Here is a 16,687-nt window from a genome sequence, read left to right as displayed (position 1 = left end):
TTTTGTTCATTTTCTTGTGCTGGGGATGGAGCCCAGGGCCTAGTGCATGTCAAGCAAGCACTCTACTACTGAACTACATCCTCAGCCTGGTGTCCTAATTTTTTAAAGACCTAAGTGTTGATTTTCATCTATACTTCCCAAAGACTTGGTCTTTGGGTGAAGCTTGTTTAAAAGATAGCTGGGATTTTGATTCCTCAAATATATATATATAAACATTAGAGAGATAGACAATAGTGACCAAGTCAAGACATCCTACCTTCATTGAGCAGTTTCTTTGGAAAAATAGTAATACATGTTATGAATAAGTATGAAGATTCCCTGTATACCTACCTGTTGGTACCTCAACTGATCTGAGTTTAAGTAATAATGTCAGGCATTAAATGTGTTGATTCTCAGGCAAGCTGTCTCTGTACATCAAGTACTACATCAAGTATTTAAATGATGATGTAGAAATATTTAAGGTTAATGGGGTTTGGGGGTTGGGTGCCCTCCATGCCTGCCACTCCAGCATTCAAGAAGGCAAGGAGTATCATAAGTCAAGGCCAGCCTGGGCTATGTAGTGAATTCTTTAAAAATAAAACAAAAATAGCAGTATTTAAGTATTTTCTAACAATTATTATAGACAAACGATATGACTTCTACTTAAAGAATGGCAGATAACTGGGCCCTTCCTTCTGTTTTCTACTGCTGGAAAGAGTTGAAATGAAGTTGCTGAGTGAGCTCTTTGTCTGATTTGTTTTGTAGTGAACGGCATTACTGAGGAGGCCGACCCTACCATCTACTCTGGTAAAGTCATCCGCCCCCTGAGGGGGGTTGACCCCACGCAGATTGAATACCAAGGGATGATTGAGGTTGTGGAGGAGGGTAAGACACAATTGAGCTGTACCTCTACTGATGAGCACTGCCGGGTTGTTCTGTGGGTTGGGTCACTGCAGATTGTTTCCTTAGACACCGAATTAGAAAGTGATTATTTCCTCCATGCTTGGCTTTTATTCTTCTACTCTTAATGGTATCATACATTTAACTTAGGGATAGATGACTACATAGGTGGATGTATGGCTGACACATGAGCAGCTAGGAAATACTCAACAAAATCTTACACTAAGGAATCTAACTGCTGTTTCCTTCTTCATAGGGAGCAGGAAGTGTTGGTCCGCTCCTTGTCACTCCTACTTGAACCCTATCTTTCTAAAATGTTTAAATCCTTGTTTCAAAAAAATATTTGTATACATATATATTAAGATATGCATATAATTTTGAATATTGCTTTAAAATCATCTGTTATATTTATGGCTATTCAATTGTATATATACTTTTACATTCTGTAAAATGGATCTGTCCCATAGTAGTTAGACTTCCGTGACGATCCTTCTCAGTTCCAGGCCAGGCTCTCCTTACTCCACACTTTGCCTTCCCCTGGCTTCAGGAACCCCCCTTCTGGAGCCGTCTTACTTCATTGGTGTGCATAACTCATGTCAGTGCCAATAGAGTTAACACTGCATGTTAGGGGAGCAGGGTTACATGATGCTTGAATAGATGCAAAGGTTTGAAATTTGAGCCTGCAATAATGGCTTGCTTGTATCATCTGTAGGTCAGAAAAGAAAAATGGAGAGGGACCTGCAGTATGGAGGCAGAGAAGAAAAGAGCTTTGGTTATCTGTTTCTTCACCTCCACATGAGGTTTTTTAGGAATCTGTTCCTTACACAGCCCTCACCCCATCTGACACACAAAAACCAAGTATCCAAAGCCTTTAAAGCAAGTCTTTACCCTTCGTAAGCCTTTTTCATCTACACTCCACTCAACTTACTCTTCAGCACTGGTTGTAGGGTATAGTCCAGAGCAAGAATTTTGTGGGAGGGGCTGGGAAGGTGGCTCAGTGGTAGAGCGCTTGCCTTGCATGCCTGAAGCCCTGGGTTCGATTCCTCAGCACCACATAAGAAAAAAGCCGGAAGTGGTGCTGTGGCTTAGGTGGTAGAGCGCTAGCCTTGAGCTGAAGAGCTGAAGGACAGCGCCCAGGCCCAGAGTTCAGGCTCCACAACCGGACCAAAAAAAAAAAGAATTTTGTGGGAAAGGAAGTTTGGGAGCATAACTCTGTCAGCAGTTTTCTGGGTCCAGACACTTAGTTTCTCATTTAGTTATGAAAACAGTTCTTACAATTAGTACAAGTGTAATTCAGTGTAGACTTTGAGTTGAGCAGAGCTAAGTATATAACTTTAGACAAGTAACTTCTATATAGCTCAAATTCTTCATCTTTAAAGTGAAAATATTATCCTGCCGTGAGACTCTTAATAAACCACTCAGAAAACTGGAAGTGGTGCTATGCCTCACGTGATAGAGTGCTAGCCTTGAGCTGAAGAGCTGAGGGACAGTGCCCAGGCCCAGAGTTCAAGCCCCATGACCAACATAAAGAAAAAGAAAAGAAAAGAAAAAATTCTTCAAAAATTTTGAGTCAGAGCTGGGCACCAGTGGCTCACTCCTGTAACCCTAGCTACTCAAGAGGCTGAGATCTGAGGATGGCCATTCAAATCTACCCTCAGCATGAAAGTCCTTAAGACACTTATCTCCAGTTAACCAGCAAAGAGCCAGAAGTAGAGCTGTGGCTTAAGTGCTAGAACATTAGCCTTGTGCAAAAAAGTTAAGTGAGAATATGAGGTCCTGAGTTCAAGCCCCAAGACCTTCATGCACACACACATTCATTCTCATATATTCTCTCTCTCTCCCCCCCCTTCTCTCCATCTCTCCTCCTCCCTCCTTGCCTCTCCCCTCTCCTCTTTCTGTCAATATGAGTGTTTTTATTTTTAATTACTCTTCTTCATAACTTGGTCTGCTGGAAAATCAAAAGTGTTTTTTGGTACCTACATGTTAAAAATCTTACCATAAAATTGTCAAGAAGGCTAAAAACTTTCCAGTTCTGAAGGTTTTTTTTCTTTTTTTAGTCAGTTGGATTTCTCTTAAGTCTGACCTGGTGAGCAGTTGAATGGAATGTCTCAGTGTTACTAGCCTCTGGGCAATTTTCTGCTCTTAGACTGTACACTTGGGGAATAAGGGTTTTTTAACAGCATATTGTATATGGTTCTTTTTCACTATGGCAGTAGAAGTGAGTGGCTCAGACTGAAATACTTACCTTGCCCTTGAAACATTGCCAGGTCCAGTGCCAATCCTGGCCATTCAGTAGCTGGTTAGAAAGACTGAGTGAGACTCGAGTCCAGTTGGGCAAAAGCTTAGCAAAACACCATGTCAACACCTAAGCTGGATCTATCTCCCAGCTATGATCACAGTCCTGGTTGGCCCTGGGCAAAATCTTGAGATCCTGTCTGCGAAATGAAAGCAAAAAGTGCTGCAAGTGTGACTCAAATGGTAGAGTGCTTGCCTACCAAGCATGAAACCCAGAATTCAAACCTCCCAGTACTGCCAAGTAAAGAAAAAGTTTATGAGTAAGTGCAAATGTAGAAAGAAGGATCCAGTGAGGGAGGGAGCTGGGTTGACAAAGAAAGTAGATGAGAAGGTTAGGTGTCAGCCTGTCCAGTTCACCACAAAAGTGTTTTGCAGTGGTTGTTCATAATGAGTTCTCGGGAAGAAGATGGTCTTGTGAATGTGAGCAAAGAAGGTATTATAAAGTACTGGCTTTCATGCTTTGTCTTTCTCTTGCAGGGGACATGAAAGGTGAGGTCTATCCATTTGGCATAGTTGGGATGGCCAACAAAGGGGACTGCCTGCAGAAAGGGGAGAGTGTCAAGTTCCAGTTGTGTGTTCTGGGCCAGAATGCTCAGACTATGGCCTACAATATCACACCACTGCGTAGGGCCACTGTGGAGTGTGTGAAAGATCAGGTGGGTGCAGCATCTGGACAGCATTCCTTCTAGACTTACTACTTCCCTGTGGATACCCAAAAACTTGACATTTTATTCAGCCCAGAAGGAATCAACATTCATTGATTTTCTTTCATTTTGACTGAATTCCTTTTTTTAAAAAAAAATCACTGTAAAGGTGTTGTACCAGAGGCATTGTATAAGTAAGATAATGAGTACATTTCTATTTGAAAAATAAAGAATGCTGAACAAATTTGTGTGTACATGCTGCCAAAGCAAGCACTTAGTTCCTTCTCAGTGATTTGGGGTAGCATAAAAATAGGAAGAAGTAATAAGGAAAAAAGTAACCCTATTAACAGTGATTGTCATTATTGATTAATGTTAATGGAGTAGTGGATCACACATTGTTGAGAAGTGGTCAGGAAATACATGTAGGGCAAATAAAACTAGTGTAGTTACTGAGATCTCAGAAAAATCCTTGGGTGTCACCTAGTATATAATAACCAGCTTAATCTCGATGGAATCAAAATGATTCTTTTGTTCAAGTAATAGTCCTAGTGTTCTTGCTTAATTCATAATATGGAACAGGGCCACCTTCATTAGTTTCCATCAAGCTAATACCATAATGAATGGCAGGGATTTCAGAAGTTTTTCTTCCCTGAAAAATTTTCCCATAAAAACTAGAGCTACCAGTATTAGTATTATGGTTTGAGGGGGGAAGTTGTTTGGTTCTGGAGTTTGAACTCAGGACCTTGTCTTTTTTACTTTTTTTTGGTCCAGTCGTGGGGCCTGAACTCTGGGCCTGGGCGCTGTCCCTCAGCTCTTCAGCTCAAGGCTAGCGCTCTACCACTTGAGCCACAGCGCTACTTCCGGCTTTTTTCTTTTTGCTTATGTGGTGCTAAGGAATCGAACCCAGGTCCTCATGCATGCAAGGCAAGCGCTTTACCACTGAGCCACCTTCCCAGCCCTGTCTTTTTTTCTTTAGTTAAGTTTTAGTATGTTCTCCTGTTTTTTTTTAAACCTTTCATAAATTTTATTTGAGAGAACTTTATGATAAAGAAATTATACAAATATTCATGCAACCTTTTTCACAGAACAGAGGATTTGATATTGCAGCAATGGGAATCATTCTTTTTTTTTTAAACATATTTTTATTGTGAAAATACTGTACAGAGGGGTTACAATTACATGGGTAAGATAATGAGCACATTTCTTATCAAGCATTGTAGCCTCCTGCTTTGTTTCCCCTTCCCATCCTTTTGTATCCTCCCCCCGTCCCCCGACCAAAGTTGTTAAGTTTGTTTTTCGACATAACGACTTATACATCTCATTGTTGCAATGGGTCCTCCTCTATCCCTGTTTTAACAATTTGTTTTTTCCCTTCCCCTCCACATATATCAACATCATATATAGTGAAAGCAGGGGTTGTACCATGTTCTCCTGCTTTTTTGCCAGGGTCATCCTTGGACCCATATCTTCCTTCCTCTGTTGCCCTAGGAGCTGTTATTAAAGGTGGCATGCACCACCACGCTTGTTTATTTTTTTTTAATTTATTTTTTTTGTGTGTCCGGTCATGGGGCCTGAACTCTGGGCCTGGGCGCTATCCCTCAGCTCTTCAGCTCAAGGCTAGCACCCTACAACTTGAACCACAGCGCCACTTCTGGCTTTTTTCTTTTTGCTTAGGTGGTGCTAAGGAATCTAACCCAGGGCCTCAGGCATGCAAGGCAAGCACTCTACCGCTGAGCCACCTTCCCAGCCCTCCCCCCCCCCACTTGTTTATTGAGATGAGTTTTCACTAACTTTTTGCCTAGACTTGTCTTGATCATCACCCTCCCCATCTCCAACTTGCTCTGGGTATTGTTGAGAGCCACTGAGCCCAGCTGCTAATGCTGTGATTTATAAATCTCCTTTCTGGTGTGGATAAGGCATTGTGCTTTGTGTAACAATGAAGTGTTATTTTGGTTTTGCCTGTAGTCTGTCCCCCCTTGTGACCTGCTGTTTTGTTTTCCAGTTTGGCTTCATTAACTATGAAGTAGGAGATAGCAAGAAGCTCTTTTTTCATGTGAAAGAAGTTCAGGATGGCATTGAGCTACAGGCAGGAGATGAGGTGGAGTTCTCAGTGATTCTGAACCAGCGCACCGGCAAGTGCAGTGCCTGTAATGTCTGGAGAGTCTGGTGAGTTGCCTTGTACTTGTGGGTGGATCAGTGGATCAGTGGGTGGATCAGTGGATCAGTGTTCACTCTGGGCTATCTCTTCTCTAGTTTCTCCATGGCCAGATTCATTTTCTGAAGCTGGTTTGGATTCTTGGCTTTTTCTCTGCTCTTGATTATATGACCTTTAGCCTCATGAAACAGTCCTCAATGACATGGTGCTAGTTCTGTTAGATGTTAAATGTAAAAACACTGTGTACTCTTTATTTTTTGTGCTCTTTATTTTTAAAAAATTTGCTTATTAGCTCCTTTACTTTTATTAAGCCATTTATTTCTAAGATACTTGCTGCTTAAAATACTACCATAGTCATCCTGTGTGCTACTTTTCTTCTCAACATTGGTATCTGAAAGGAACTGAACACTGAGCTGTTTCTTCACTTAAAGTTTGCCACATGTACCATGTTTATGTATCTGTGGAACTGGTCTTTCTGGTGGCAGACAAGTCTAGCATGGACCCTCACTAAAATGATTTTTGTAGCTCTTATGCAGTTGGAACTTTGAATTGGGAAAACATAAACTTGTCTGTCTTGTCTGGCTGGCAGTCTAGATGAGGCAAGCCCATTAAAAGTGAGTCATAGCAGCAAACACATTGGACAGGTACTTGGTTTCTTCCCACGGTACTGATCTTCTTGCTTCTTGGCTTGGTTACAGCGAGGGCCCCAAGGCAGTAGCAGCTCCTCGGCCTGATCGATTGGTCAATCGCTTGAAGAACATCACCCTGGATGATGCCAGTGCTCCTCGCCTAATGGTTCTTCGTCAGCCCAGGGGACCAGATAACTCAATGGTATGCCTCCATGCACACAAGGCATGAGGGAACCAGACTGATAGACCAGCATGCTCCACCCAATCTTGTTCAGTACGGGGTAAAAAACAGATTTTCAGAGATGCTCATAACTGATTAGGACTCCCTGCCCATGTTGCAGCCCTTAACATAATGGTGATTCTTTGTTAGGAAGGCTTCCAAGATTAACTCCTGTAAGAAAAATTGGTAATAGATGTGATGGCTAAAAATAGTTCCTACTGGGATCATGAACATATTGTAATAGATATATACTCAGGTCATTAATTAGTTTTATTTCTTCACAGGGATTTGGTGCAGAAAGAAAGATCCGTCAAGCTGGTGTCATTGACTAAGCACATCCACAGAGCACATCATTAATCCACTATGATCAAGTTGGGGGGATTCTGGTGAAGGGTTCTGAATATCTCCCTCTTCATCCCTCCCAAAATCTGGAATACTTATTCTATTGAGCTATTACACCAGTTTTAACACCTTCCTCGTGTTATGTTTAAAAAAATAAATAAATTTAAGAAACCATTTTAAAATTATGCACAGTTGCAGCCTGGAAAACTTAAGGTGGCGCCTTATAGTATCAATTTTAGGAGCTTTATTTGGTGCATTTAACGCAACTGGTAATTGCAAAATTCACGTGGCCTGAGTAAGGGAAAATAGACTGTTGTCTTGTTGGCCCTATGAAATTCTGCACTTGTACTCTACCCTCATGACCTCTGGCACGGTGTTGGCCTTGGCACTCAGTTGCATTCTTTTCTTTCCTGTTCATTATGCTTTAACTCTGAGGACCCTAATGAGGGTAGAATATATTACCTTTTAAAATTGCAAAAAATTTCTATAGCAACCCATTTTCTTAAGTTGATGGCCAAATGTTAAAATGTTATTTTTCATATCATTTATAATCTTGTCACAATCCATTTAACAGTTTGATTAGATTTCAGTGAAAATTATCTTCCAGAATAGGTCCCTCCCACCCCGAGATTGGGGTTAAGTAACTTTACTACAATTAGTATATATGGTGCAGAATTTCATGCAAATAAAGTGTGCCAGCAGTGTGATAATATATATAAACAAAAAACAAAAAAAGGACAAATGCACAAACCTGCTGCTGCTTAGATCACTGCAGCTTCTAGGGCCCAGTTTCTTTTACTGATTTAAAAACAAAACGGAAAAAAAAAATAAAAAAGTTGTGCCTGAAACAATGCTGTTTGTTTTGTGTCTGCCGGGCTGCGGTGTCCGGTGACTGCCCAGGGCGCCGGCCGGCTGCGGGCTGCGCGGGAGAGGCCTCGGAGGCCTGGAGGCCTTGGTGTTAGTAAGCGCCTCGCAGTCTGCGGTGCTGTCAACGGCGGACGAGAGCCAATAAAGTTGTACTCGTTTTTGACTCTGGCACCCCGGCTTCCATTATTGGGGCGAGGCGGGGCAGGCGCGTGACCCCGGCTCCGCCCGCGTGGCCCTGGCGCGCCCGGCGCAGGCGGATTGCGTAGCGGGCGGGGCCGGAAGTGCTGCTCCCGGGCGGGGGCTGTCCATGGCGGTTCCGGGGTCTCCGGCTCTTCTCCCGGGTGAAGTCCTAGGTCCGCGGGTGGCCGGGGCGGCGGGGCTGGCGGTAAGGCTGTGCGGGGCTCGGTGAGCGGGCGGGCGGGCTGGTTGGGCGGGGCACCTTCGGGGTCGAGCGCTGGACAAAGGCCCGGGGCTCGCGAGGCAGCCAAGGGGTCCAGCAGGCTGAGGGAAGGCGGGCGGGGCCGCGGATGGGCGACGCGAGGGTGGGGCTGTCCCTGGGGACCGAGGGCCTGGCCGGGCCAGGGTGGGCTGCCCCGGGTTCTGAGGCCCGGACCGGGGTGGGCTGTCCCGGGGGACCGAGGCCCGGGCTGGGGTGGGTTATCACGGGGGACCGAGGCCTGAGCCCGCCCGCGGCCCTGCTATGCGGGCCTCCTCGGGGACCGGCCACCGAGTCGTGGGCGGCGCTGTGTGTCTGAAACACGGCGCGAGCGGCCCCTCACCGCTGCCCGCCTGCAGGTGCTGGCCGGTGTGAAATGACCGAGTACAAACTGGTGGTGGTCGGAGCAGGTGGCGTTGGGAAGAGCGCGCTGACCATCCAGCTGATCCAGAACCACTTCGTGGATGAGTATGACCCTACCATAGAGGTGAGCCCGCCACGGCCTCCCATCCCGGCCCTCGCTGGCCAGCCAGCCTTCCCTTGCACTGTTCCTTCATCCATTCCTCAAAGATAGAGGATAGAAACCAAAGAGCTGCCCATCAGAATGCATTCAGTAAACCAGAGAATGTGCATTTGCACTGCTAACGGTTTTCTTTTAAAATTCATGGCTTTTTTAAATTTTGTAAAACTTGTAGATTCGGTGTTAAATTCAATTTCTTTACATATTATATTCCTGTTAAGGTCAGAGGAAAATAATTTGGTTTAATAGCATACAGTAGGATAGAGATACAGAATTCATACATCTTGAGGTTCTCCAATTTTTACCTAGTCAAAGCCCCTGAGACTGAATTGCTTCACTACCAATTTCAGCTCTGAGTAGCTTATTTTCATATGTGATACTGAGAAAAATCACTTAAATCTTTCTGAGCCTCATTTTTCTCGTGTGATTAATTTTCATATATTTGCAGGCCAAATGGTAGTCTATCCCCATAATCACAATACTGGGGAATCTGAGGCAGAAGTTCTGAAGTTTGAGAACAGCCTAGGATAAAAATTTTTTTTACATAACTCAGCTGTCTACTACATAGGCTATTGTAAAAAAAATGGATAAGCTTGAGTGTGGTGACAAACGCTAGTCCATCCTGTCCACTTTGGGGGTGGAGACAGTGACAGGAGGATCCAGAGTATGAGGCAAGCCCAGATGAAGTAGTAGGAAGGTCCTGTCTCAAAAGCAAACTAACAACAAGAGGGTAGCCCATAATACTCATTACTCGGGAGGCTGAGATCTAAGGATCAGGGTTCAAAACCAGCCTATCTCCAGTTAACCATCAACAAGCCAGAATTGGGAGGTGTGACTCAAGTGGTAGAGTAACCAGCCTTGAGCAAAAAAATAATAAGGGACAGCACTCAGGCCTAGTCTAGTTCAAGCCCCAATACCAACACACACACACACCCCAAAACAGTCACAAATGGGAAAGTGGCCTGGGAGTATAGTTAAAGTGATAGAACACTTGCTAAGCAAGGGTAAGGCCTCTGTTCAATCCCCAAGTTGTCTGTGAATGGTGAAGTCTTCACAGTACTATATACTTAAGGATGTTTGTGGTACTCTGGGAGTTCATGTTACAAATTGTTGTCTGGAACCAATATCTGTGACTCTTTAAAGGGTTCATAAATTTGTCCAATTTTGTCCAATTTGTCTATCTCTAGAGATTGTTTTATTCCATCCTTGACCTCACTAATTCAAACTCATTCAAATTTAGCCATTATTGCAAGCCAGACATCAGTGGCTCACATGTAATCCTAGCTACTCAGGAGGCTGAGATCTGAGAATGGAGGCTTGAAAAGTCAGTTCAAGGCAGAAAAGCCCATAGAACTTAACATCCAGTTAACTTAAACAAAAAAAAAAAGCTGCAAGTGGAGCTGTGGTTCAAGGGTTAGAGCACTAACCTTGAGCAAAAACGCTCAAGGACAGCATCCAGATCCTGAGTTGAAGTTTCAGTACTGCCTCCCCCCCAAAAAAAAATTGATTGCAGTATTTTTCAGTTTTATTTCTTGAGGGATAACTTAAAAATATTTCATGAGTGTAACATACAAGTATTTTATAAGTAAAATGCATAAATCTTGCATCTAAAACTCAGGTTAACTTTATGTGCACTTAATTAACCACCCCTCAAGAGAATAAAGAACAAGAAAAATTAATGCTATATAAAAAATTAGGGGTACTTTCATATGATTATTCAAATCTGTCTCCAAAGCAACTAATTGTACCTTATTTGGAACTTGAGGAATTTGTCTCAGAACTTTTTCCCAGTGGTATGATCTGCTATGGTAAGAAAAAACAGTTTAGGGCTGGGATGTAGCTGTGGCAAAGCGCTTGCCTAGCAAGTTCAATGTCCTGGGTTTGATCCCCAGTACCAAAAAGAAAAAGAAAAAACAGTTTAGATGTTATAGATTCCCCCAAACAAAAGATATATGTATATTTAATCATAAGTATAAATGATTCTGTATTCAGGGTTAGGTTAAATTGTTGTAGGTATGTTTGGAATTTTAAAAGTCAAATCAAATAAAACAACTCAAAATAGTCCAGTTCATGGATTACTAAAACATATTCTTAGTTAATATCTGCCCTGTGTGGGGGGGTGGGGTGGAGGGGTGCTGGACTTGGGCTTAGAGCTTGCCAGGATTGCTTAGATCACTTGAGCCATGCCTGTAGTCCAGGATTTTCCTGGGATTCTTGGAAATGGACAGTACAGGCATTGCTTTAATTTGTTTGAGGGTCAAATCAGCAGTAGACTAAGTAATTAAGAGGTTCATTTATCCTTGATAATAGCATTTTGTTCCCTCTGGTTTGTAATCAAAGTCAACTCTCCCTCTCCCTCCCCTTGCCAGGATTCTTACCGAAAGCAGGTAGTGATAGACGGAGAAACCTGTCTGCTCGACATCCTGGACACCGCTGGACAAGAGGAGTACAGCGCTATGAGGGACCAGTATATGAGGACAGGCGAGGGCTTCCTCTGCGTGTTTGCTATTAATAACAGCAAGTCATTTGCAGACATCAACCTGTACAGGTGCGGTACCGTGCCTCTGGAAGGGAGACAGGGCTTGCCCTGTCCTGAGCTGTGTCGGGAGTGGAAGAAAATGGCGGGAGTGATCTCAGGAGGTGTTAGCAGAGTAAATGCTGGATTTCTTGTATATAGTCTGCTGCTACAGTACATAAATGATGCTTCTTAGCACTGGGAAACAAGAAAGACAAATAGGGGTGCATAACAAGGAGTACAGAGAAAGAGGACATCCAAGGCCAGGGAGTTTCAGAGCTGGAGGGAGCCAGAAAAAACTCTAATCTATTACCTTTGTTTTCTTTTTTTCCTTTTTTTTTTTTTTGTCAGTCATGGGCTTGAATTCAGGGACGAGGCACTGTCCCTGAGCTCTTTTGCTCAAGGCTAGGGCTCTTCCACTTTGAGCCACAGTACCACTTCCAGTTTTCTGGGTATTAATTGCAGATAAGAGTCTCATGGACTTTTCTGCCCAGGCTGGCTTTGAACTGCAATCCTCAGATCTCAGCCTTCTGAGTAACTATGATTATAGGCGTCTTTTCTTTCTTCTCTCTCTCTCTCTCTCTCTCTCTCTCTCTTTCTCTCTTTCTTTCTTTTTCTTTTTTTTTTTTCTGTAGCATCTGGCTATATAGCCCAGCATGGCCTTGAACTTGCAATTCTCTTGCCTATACTCCCTGAAAGCTAGGACCACACACATGTACCACCTTGCCCAACCAGCACTCCTATTTTATAGAATCAGAACTAGAGTGCAGAAAATAACGTTGGATTTTTAGAATCATGGTTTCTATTAGTAGCAAAAACCCACACTTCTGAGTTGAATACTCAGCTCCATCTTTTATTACCTCTGTGACTGTGGAGAAAAATGACTCCTGTCTATATTGGTCCCTCTCCAGAGATCATAGCCCCTGCTTGCTAGGATGTGGTAGCCTGGGACTCCCTCAAAGCAAGCCCAGGCCTATGGTGTGTACCACATTGCTGGGCACACACCACACCGCATGTGGTCTGCCCTGAGGTCTGACTTGTGTTCCATTCATATGTAGATGTCTGCTTTCTGAAGTGAGTGCAAAACTGAGTTCACAGGATTTAGGGAGTTTTTGTCAGTCATGTGTTTGAGCTAAGGGCCTGGGCATTGTCCTTGAGGCGAGCACTCTACCACTTTGAGCCATTGGTCCACTTCAGGTTTTCTGGGGGTTAAGTGGGGAAGAGAGTCTCAGGAACTTTCCTGCCTGGGCTGGCTTTGAACCACAATTCGTAGATCTTAGCCTCCTGAGTAGCTAGGATTGCAGGCATGAGCTATCAGCATCCAGCATCAGTTCATGATTTTTCCTTTTCTGTCTCTGGAAATTGGGAGGATCTGCATCCCCAGATTCACCAATCTTGACAAAAGAAATTGGCTTCTATGCTGGTTGTGTCTGGACTTTTCTTGTTATAATCCCCGTGTGTGTGTATGTGTACGCACACGCTCACGCGTGCACACACACACACACAAACCCATGTATCCCAGTCCAAAGAGTATTTAAAGATTAATAGAAAGTAGGCTTAGCCTGCTCCGCTGGGTGGTAGCTGGTGCCCGAGGCTGTGGCTGCTGCATGACCTCTGCCCTCCCATCTGGGTATGTGGATGCTAGGGGAGACAGAGCTGCCTGAGAGGTGCCAGTCTCCCTCTCCCTCCTATGTGCCCTCTCCTGACAGCTTGCTTTCTTGTGCTCTATTTCAGGGAGCAGATTAAGCGAGTGAAGGACTCCGAGGATGTGCCCATGGTGCTGGTGGGGAACAAATGTGACTTGCCCACAAGGACAGTGGACACAAAACAAGCCCACGAACTGGCCAAGAGCTACGGGATCCCATTCATCGAAACCTCAGCCAAGACCAGACAGGTGGGGCAAGCTGGGAGCACAGGCATGAAGTTCACTGGAGGCAGAGCAGTCTCAGCCTCCAAGTAGCTAGGATTACAGGTGTGAGCCCGTGGCAGCCAGCCCTAGTTCTGTTCGTTGTGTCCTTTCCTTTTGCTGGAATGCTTTTTGAAAAATAATGTCATTCCTATGTCAGCCGGTTGGTGGGCTGCTCTAGGAATATCAGACTTCCTGTCCTTGTCCCAAACCACCCTACTCTATTAGCTGATAGAACATGAAGAAGTGTAAGTGGGAAGGGGCTTACTACCGGGAGGGGTCTGCTTCTCTCATTCTTTCTCTTTTGTCACAGGGTGTCGAGGATGCCTTTTACACCCTGGTAAGAGAGATCCGCCAGTACCGAATGAAAAAGCTCAACAGCAATGACGACGGGACCCGGGGCTGCATGGGCTTGCCTTGTGTGCTGATGTAACGAGGAGTGAGCGTGGGTCTTCTGTGGAGTTTTGTGGGGTTGGGGGACTGGGGCAGGAACTCAGGGCCTGGACGCTGTCCCTTAGCTTTTTTTGCTCAAGGATAGCACTCTACCACTTGAGCCCTCAGCTCCCACTTCCAGCTTTTTAGGTGGTTTATTGGACTCGAGTCAGCTTTGCCCTGACTGGCTTCAGACCTGGATCCTCAGATCTCAGCCTCTTGAGTAGCTAAAATTCTAGGCATGAGCCACTGACCTTGCCATGTAATTATGTCATTATTTAGAATCAGGCAATTTGATGACTATTCGTGGGATTGTTGCTATTTAAGTGATCATTTCTGTGCATTTTAACCTAGTAAATATTTCCTTTATGGTGCCATTTCTGGTAGTGCCATGGGCTTACTTGTAATTAGAAATAACATTTCTAATATCAGAATAATAACATTTCTACAGAGTTCAATTTTTTTTATAACATTAGAACTTAGAAGACAGTATTCATGAATTGTGTACCACATTTTTGGCACAGACCTGGAGTTTGAAGGATCATTTCAAAACTAAATGATAACATGGTGTGTGGTCTTCTCTTTCAGATTCTCACGTCTGTTGTCCGAGAAGAGCCACTTTGAAGGTAGGAATCACTTAGAAATGCATTGCCCTTCCCGCTGTGCTCCCATGCCTGTCCTGTCTGTGTTTCAGCCGCTGACCACCAGTCCTGACTCTCACGTCCTGTCTGTGTTTCAGCCGCTGACCCCAGTCCTGACTCCGGAGGAGAAGAACCCAGTTGCTCTCTTCATCTCAGAGACACTCCTGCTGCCCTGACTACTCGGGGGTCTTGCGAGAACCTCTCAGAACAACTACCTCCTTGCTTGGTCATCTGACCAGAGAAGTGCGCCTCCTCTGCTCCCTGGTAGTGTTCTGCCCTGGGTTTTCCCCATGAGAAACAAACCAACCTGTGCTAGGCAGGCCTTTCCCTGAGAAAAGCAGTCTATGCTCTGAAACAGGCTGGCAGCAGCTTCTTGAGCTCTAGAGGAGTAGCTGCGGGGCTCCTCCCCACCCCGCCCCTCTTTTTTACTGTTGAACCTCTGTTCATTTTTGGAGAAATGTCATAAATTACTGTTTTGCCAAGAATCTAATCAATGTTGCTGATTGGTTTGATTGTCATGTGATCAGCTATATTCTATAAATTGGCATGAGTCTGCTCTACTTTCACAAATAGAAGTGTGAATGAACGCGCTGACCCTGGCATCCACCTTAGTCTTCTTGACTTCCATGAAATTGAATCCAACTTTCCCAATAAAGTGCCTTTTTCCTAGAAGTGGTTTGTAGACTTCCCCCAGGACCTCCATGGAGCAGGGTCCCCCAGCCATGGGGGTGGCAGCCTCTGACTACCAGCTGGAGGAAAGGTCCCTAGACAGTCACCTATGGTAAGGTGTTTTCCCAGAGGCCTGGGTGGGCCTTTCCCAGGAGAGAGAAGAAACTGGAAACAGTGACTAGTGATAATCACTTCATGGCTAACCTCATCGCTTTTTGGTAGCTTAATACTTACAAAGTTTGTGAGTTGTTGCTGTTTTCTGTTTTGTTTTTAGCTTACTGATAATCTAATACTCAGCAACTTCCATTTATTATGAAATTTGGGTCAAAGGAGGAAGTTCTTCAGTTACACATACTCAGATATCATAAAAGTTTGGTGTACTGCTTTATAGCTGTAATCCATGATCTTCAATCCTCAAATACGGTGTTACATCTCCACTGCCTGTCCTAGGTTCATAGCACAGTAAGTGTCCTACTCCTGTCAGGTCACCACCGTACCGCCTCCCTCCCTCGGCCCCTCTGCAGTAGGAGCTGGGTTAACTAGTTCCGTTTAGTTAACCATGGTGCTAATGGACCAGGGAGGTCGCTGATATAAAGGCTAAACAAGTCAGTTATCACAAAAGTCACCCCCTTCCCTACAGCCACTCACTGTGTGGTAACTCTTGCAGTTTCACCAATGCCTATTTGCCCTGCAAGGGAAGAAGAGGTTAGAGGTTAGTGCCATGAGGCCTTCACTGGCACTGGAAAAGCCTGAGATCCTATGTGGGCAGTAGAAATCTTCAGAAGTAAGCCCTTTTTAAAGCCAATTTGAATAAAGTTGCTATTTTTTCTTGTTTTTACTGGAATGAGGATGAATCAGGAATGTGCCGGTTGTTGCTTATAATGTTCTTTGAAGGGTGATGAATTTATTCAGAACACAAAGGAGACTTGGACTTGCTATTTCAGAACAGAATGGAAAATAGAGCTATTGTTGACACTGGTTGGGGGCTGGCAGACAACACTGGGCCAGAGCCCAGCACCTTGCACGTGCCTTGCTCGCCATGCTCGTGCCATGCTCATGCTCCACAGCCAGCTCCAGCCCCAGTAATGCTGATGAAAACAGACTTGGATCCCATCAACCCACAGACTAATTCCAAACGACCACCCTCTTATATGGTCTTCTAATAGCTATGCATTTTTCTTGGTTTTCTAACATGAATTTTCACTTATGAAACAAACCATTACCTGGAAATGAACAAGAGGGAAAGAAGCGCAGACTGCCCAGAGGCAGGCTCAGAGCTGTGGTCTGCTGGCTGATGCCCGCTTATGCCGGCTGCTCCACAAAAGATTGGTGCCTGTAAGCCTTGGGGCTGTGTCCTGTGCCTTTTGGCTCATTGATCTCTCATTTCCTTGAGGCTTGGCACCTCTGCCCCAATCTTTTTTCATTGAGTCTGACACACAGTGTATTCTCTTGACTCTTCCATTTAATGTCAGATTAGGAAGAAGGTAGGCCACCCTGCGCTCCTAGGACCACACCTTGTCTGCACATCTATAGTGTT

At 44.5% G+C, this 16,687-nt stretch overlaps 2 protein-coding genes across 5 annotated transcripts in view; both read left to right on the top strand.

The window, feature by feature from the left end:
* Csde1 (cold shock domain containing E1, RNA-binding) overlaps positions 1 to 7,992 on the top strand; it is a 43,020-nt gene extending 35,028 nt beyond the window's left edge. For all 4 annotated transcript variants that reach the window (XM_013024683.1, XM_013024681.1, XM_013024682.1 and 1 more), the window contains 5 exons: positions 745 to 864; positions 3,652 to 3,830; positions 5,821 to 5,984; positions 6,672 to 6,804; positions 7,107 to 7,992. In XM_013024683.1, the coding sequence (XP_012880137.1) occupies positions 745 to 864; positions 3,652 to 3,830; positions 5,821 to 5,984; positions 6,672 to 6,804; positions 7,107 to 7,154 (644 nt within the window). In that variant the 3' untranslated portion in view covers positions 7,155 to 7,992. The remainder of the gene's footprint in view (positions 1 to 744; positions 865 to 3,651; positions 3,831 to 5,820; positions 5,985 to 6,671; positions 6,805 to 7,106) is intronic.
* Positions 7,993 to 8,311: 319 nt separating this feature from the next.
* Positions 8,312 to 15,987, top strand: Nras (neuroblastoma RAS viral (v-ras) oncogene homolog). The gene is made up of 7 exons (XM_013024727.1): positions 8,312 to 8,416; positions 8,827 to 8,954; positions 11,357 to 11,535; positions 13,237 to 13,396; positions 13,722 to 13,853; positions 14,429 to 14,466; positions 14,580 to 15,987. The coding sequence occupies exons 2-5, from the start codon at positions 8,844 to 8,846 to the stop codon at positions 13,839 to 13,841; spliced, it is 570 nt and encodes a 189-aa protein (XP_012880181.1). The 5' UTR covers positions 8,312 to 8,416; positions 8,827 to 8,843; the 3' UTR covers positions 13,842 to 13,853; positions 14,429 to 14,466; positions 14,580 to 15,987.
* The last annotated feature ends 700 nt before the right edge of the window (positions 15,988 to 16,687 follow it).

Source organism: Dipodomys ordii, unplaced genomic scaffold, assembly GCF_000151885.1.
Source record: "Dipodomys ordii isolate 6190 unplaced genomic scaffold, Dord_2.0 Scaffold78, whole genome shotgun sequence".
NCBI lineage: Eukaryota > Metazoa > Chordata > Mammalia > Rodentia > Heteromyidae > Dipodomys > Dipodomys ordii.
The sequence above is the reverse complement of the archived record's forward strand: the minus strand, read 5'-3'. Positions and strand labels throughout refer to the sequence as shown.

What these genes read in the sequence shown, in the direction of transcription:
- Nras (XM_013024727.1), top strand. Translation starts at nt 8,844, where the DNA reads ATGACCGAGTACAAACTGGTGGTGGTCGGAGCAGGTGGCGTTGGGAAG. An exon ending in AGTATGACCCTACCATAGAG is followed by an intron (nt 8,955 to 11,356) that starts GTGAGCCCGCCA and finishes TCCCCTTGCCAG; the next exon opens with GATTCTTACCGAAAGCAGGT. An exon ending in GCAGACATCAACCTGTACAG is followed by an intron (nt 11,536 to 13,236) that starts GTGCGGTACCGT and finishes GCTCTATTTCAG; the next exon opens with GGAGCAGATTAAGCGAGTGA.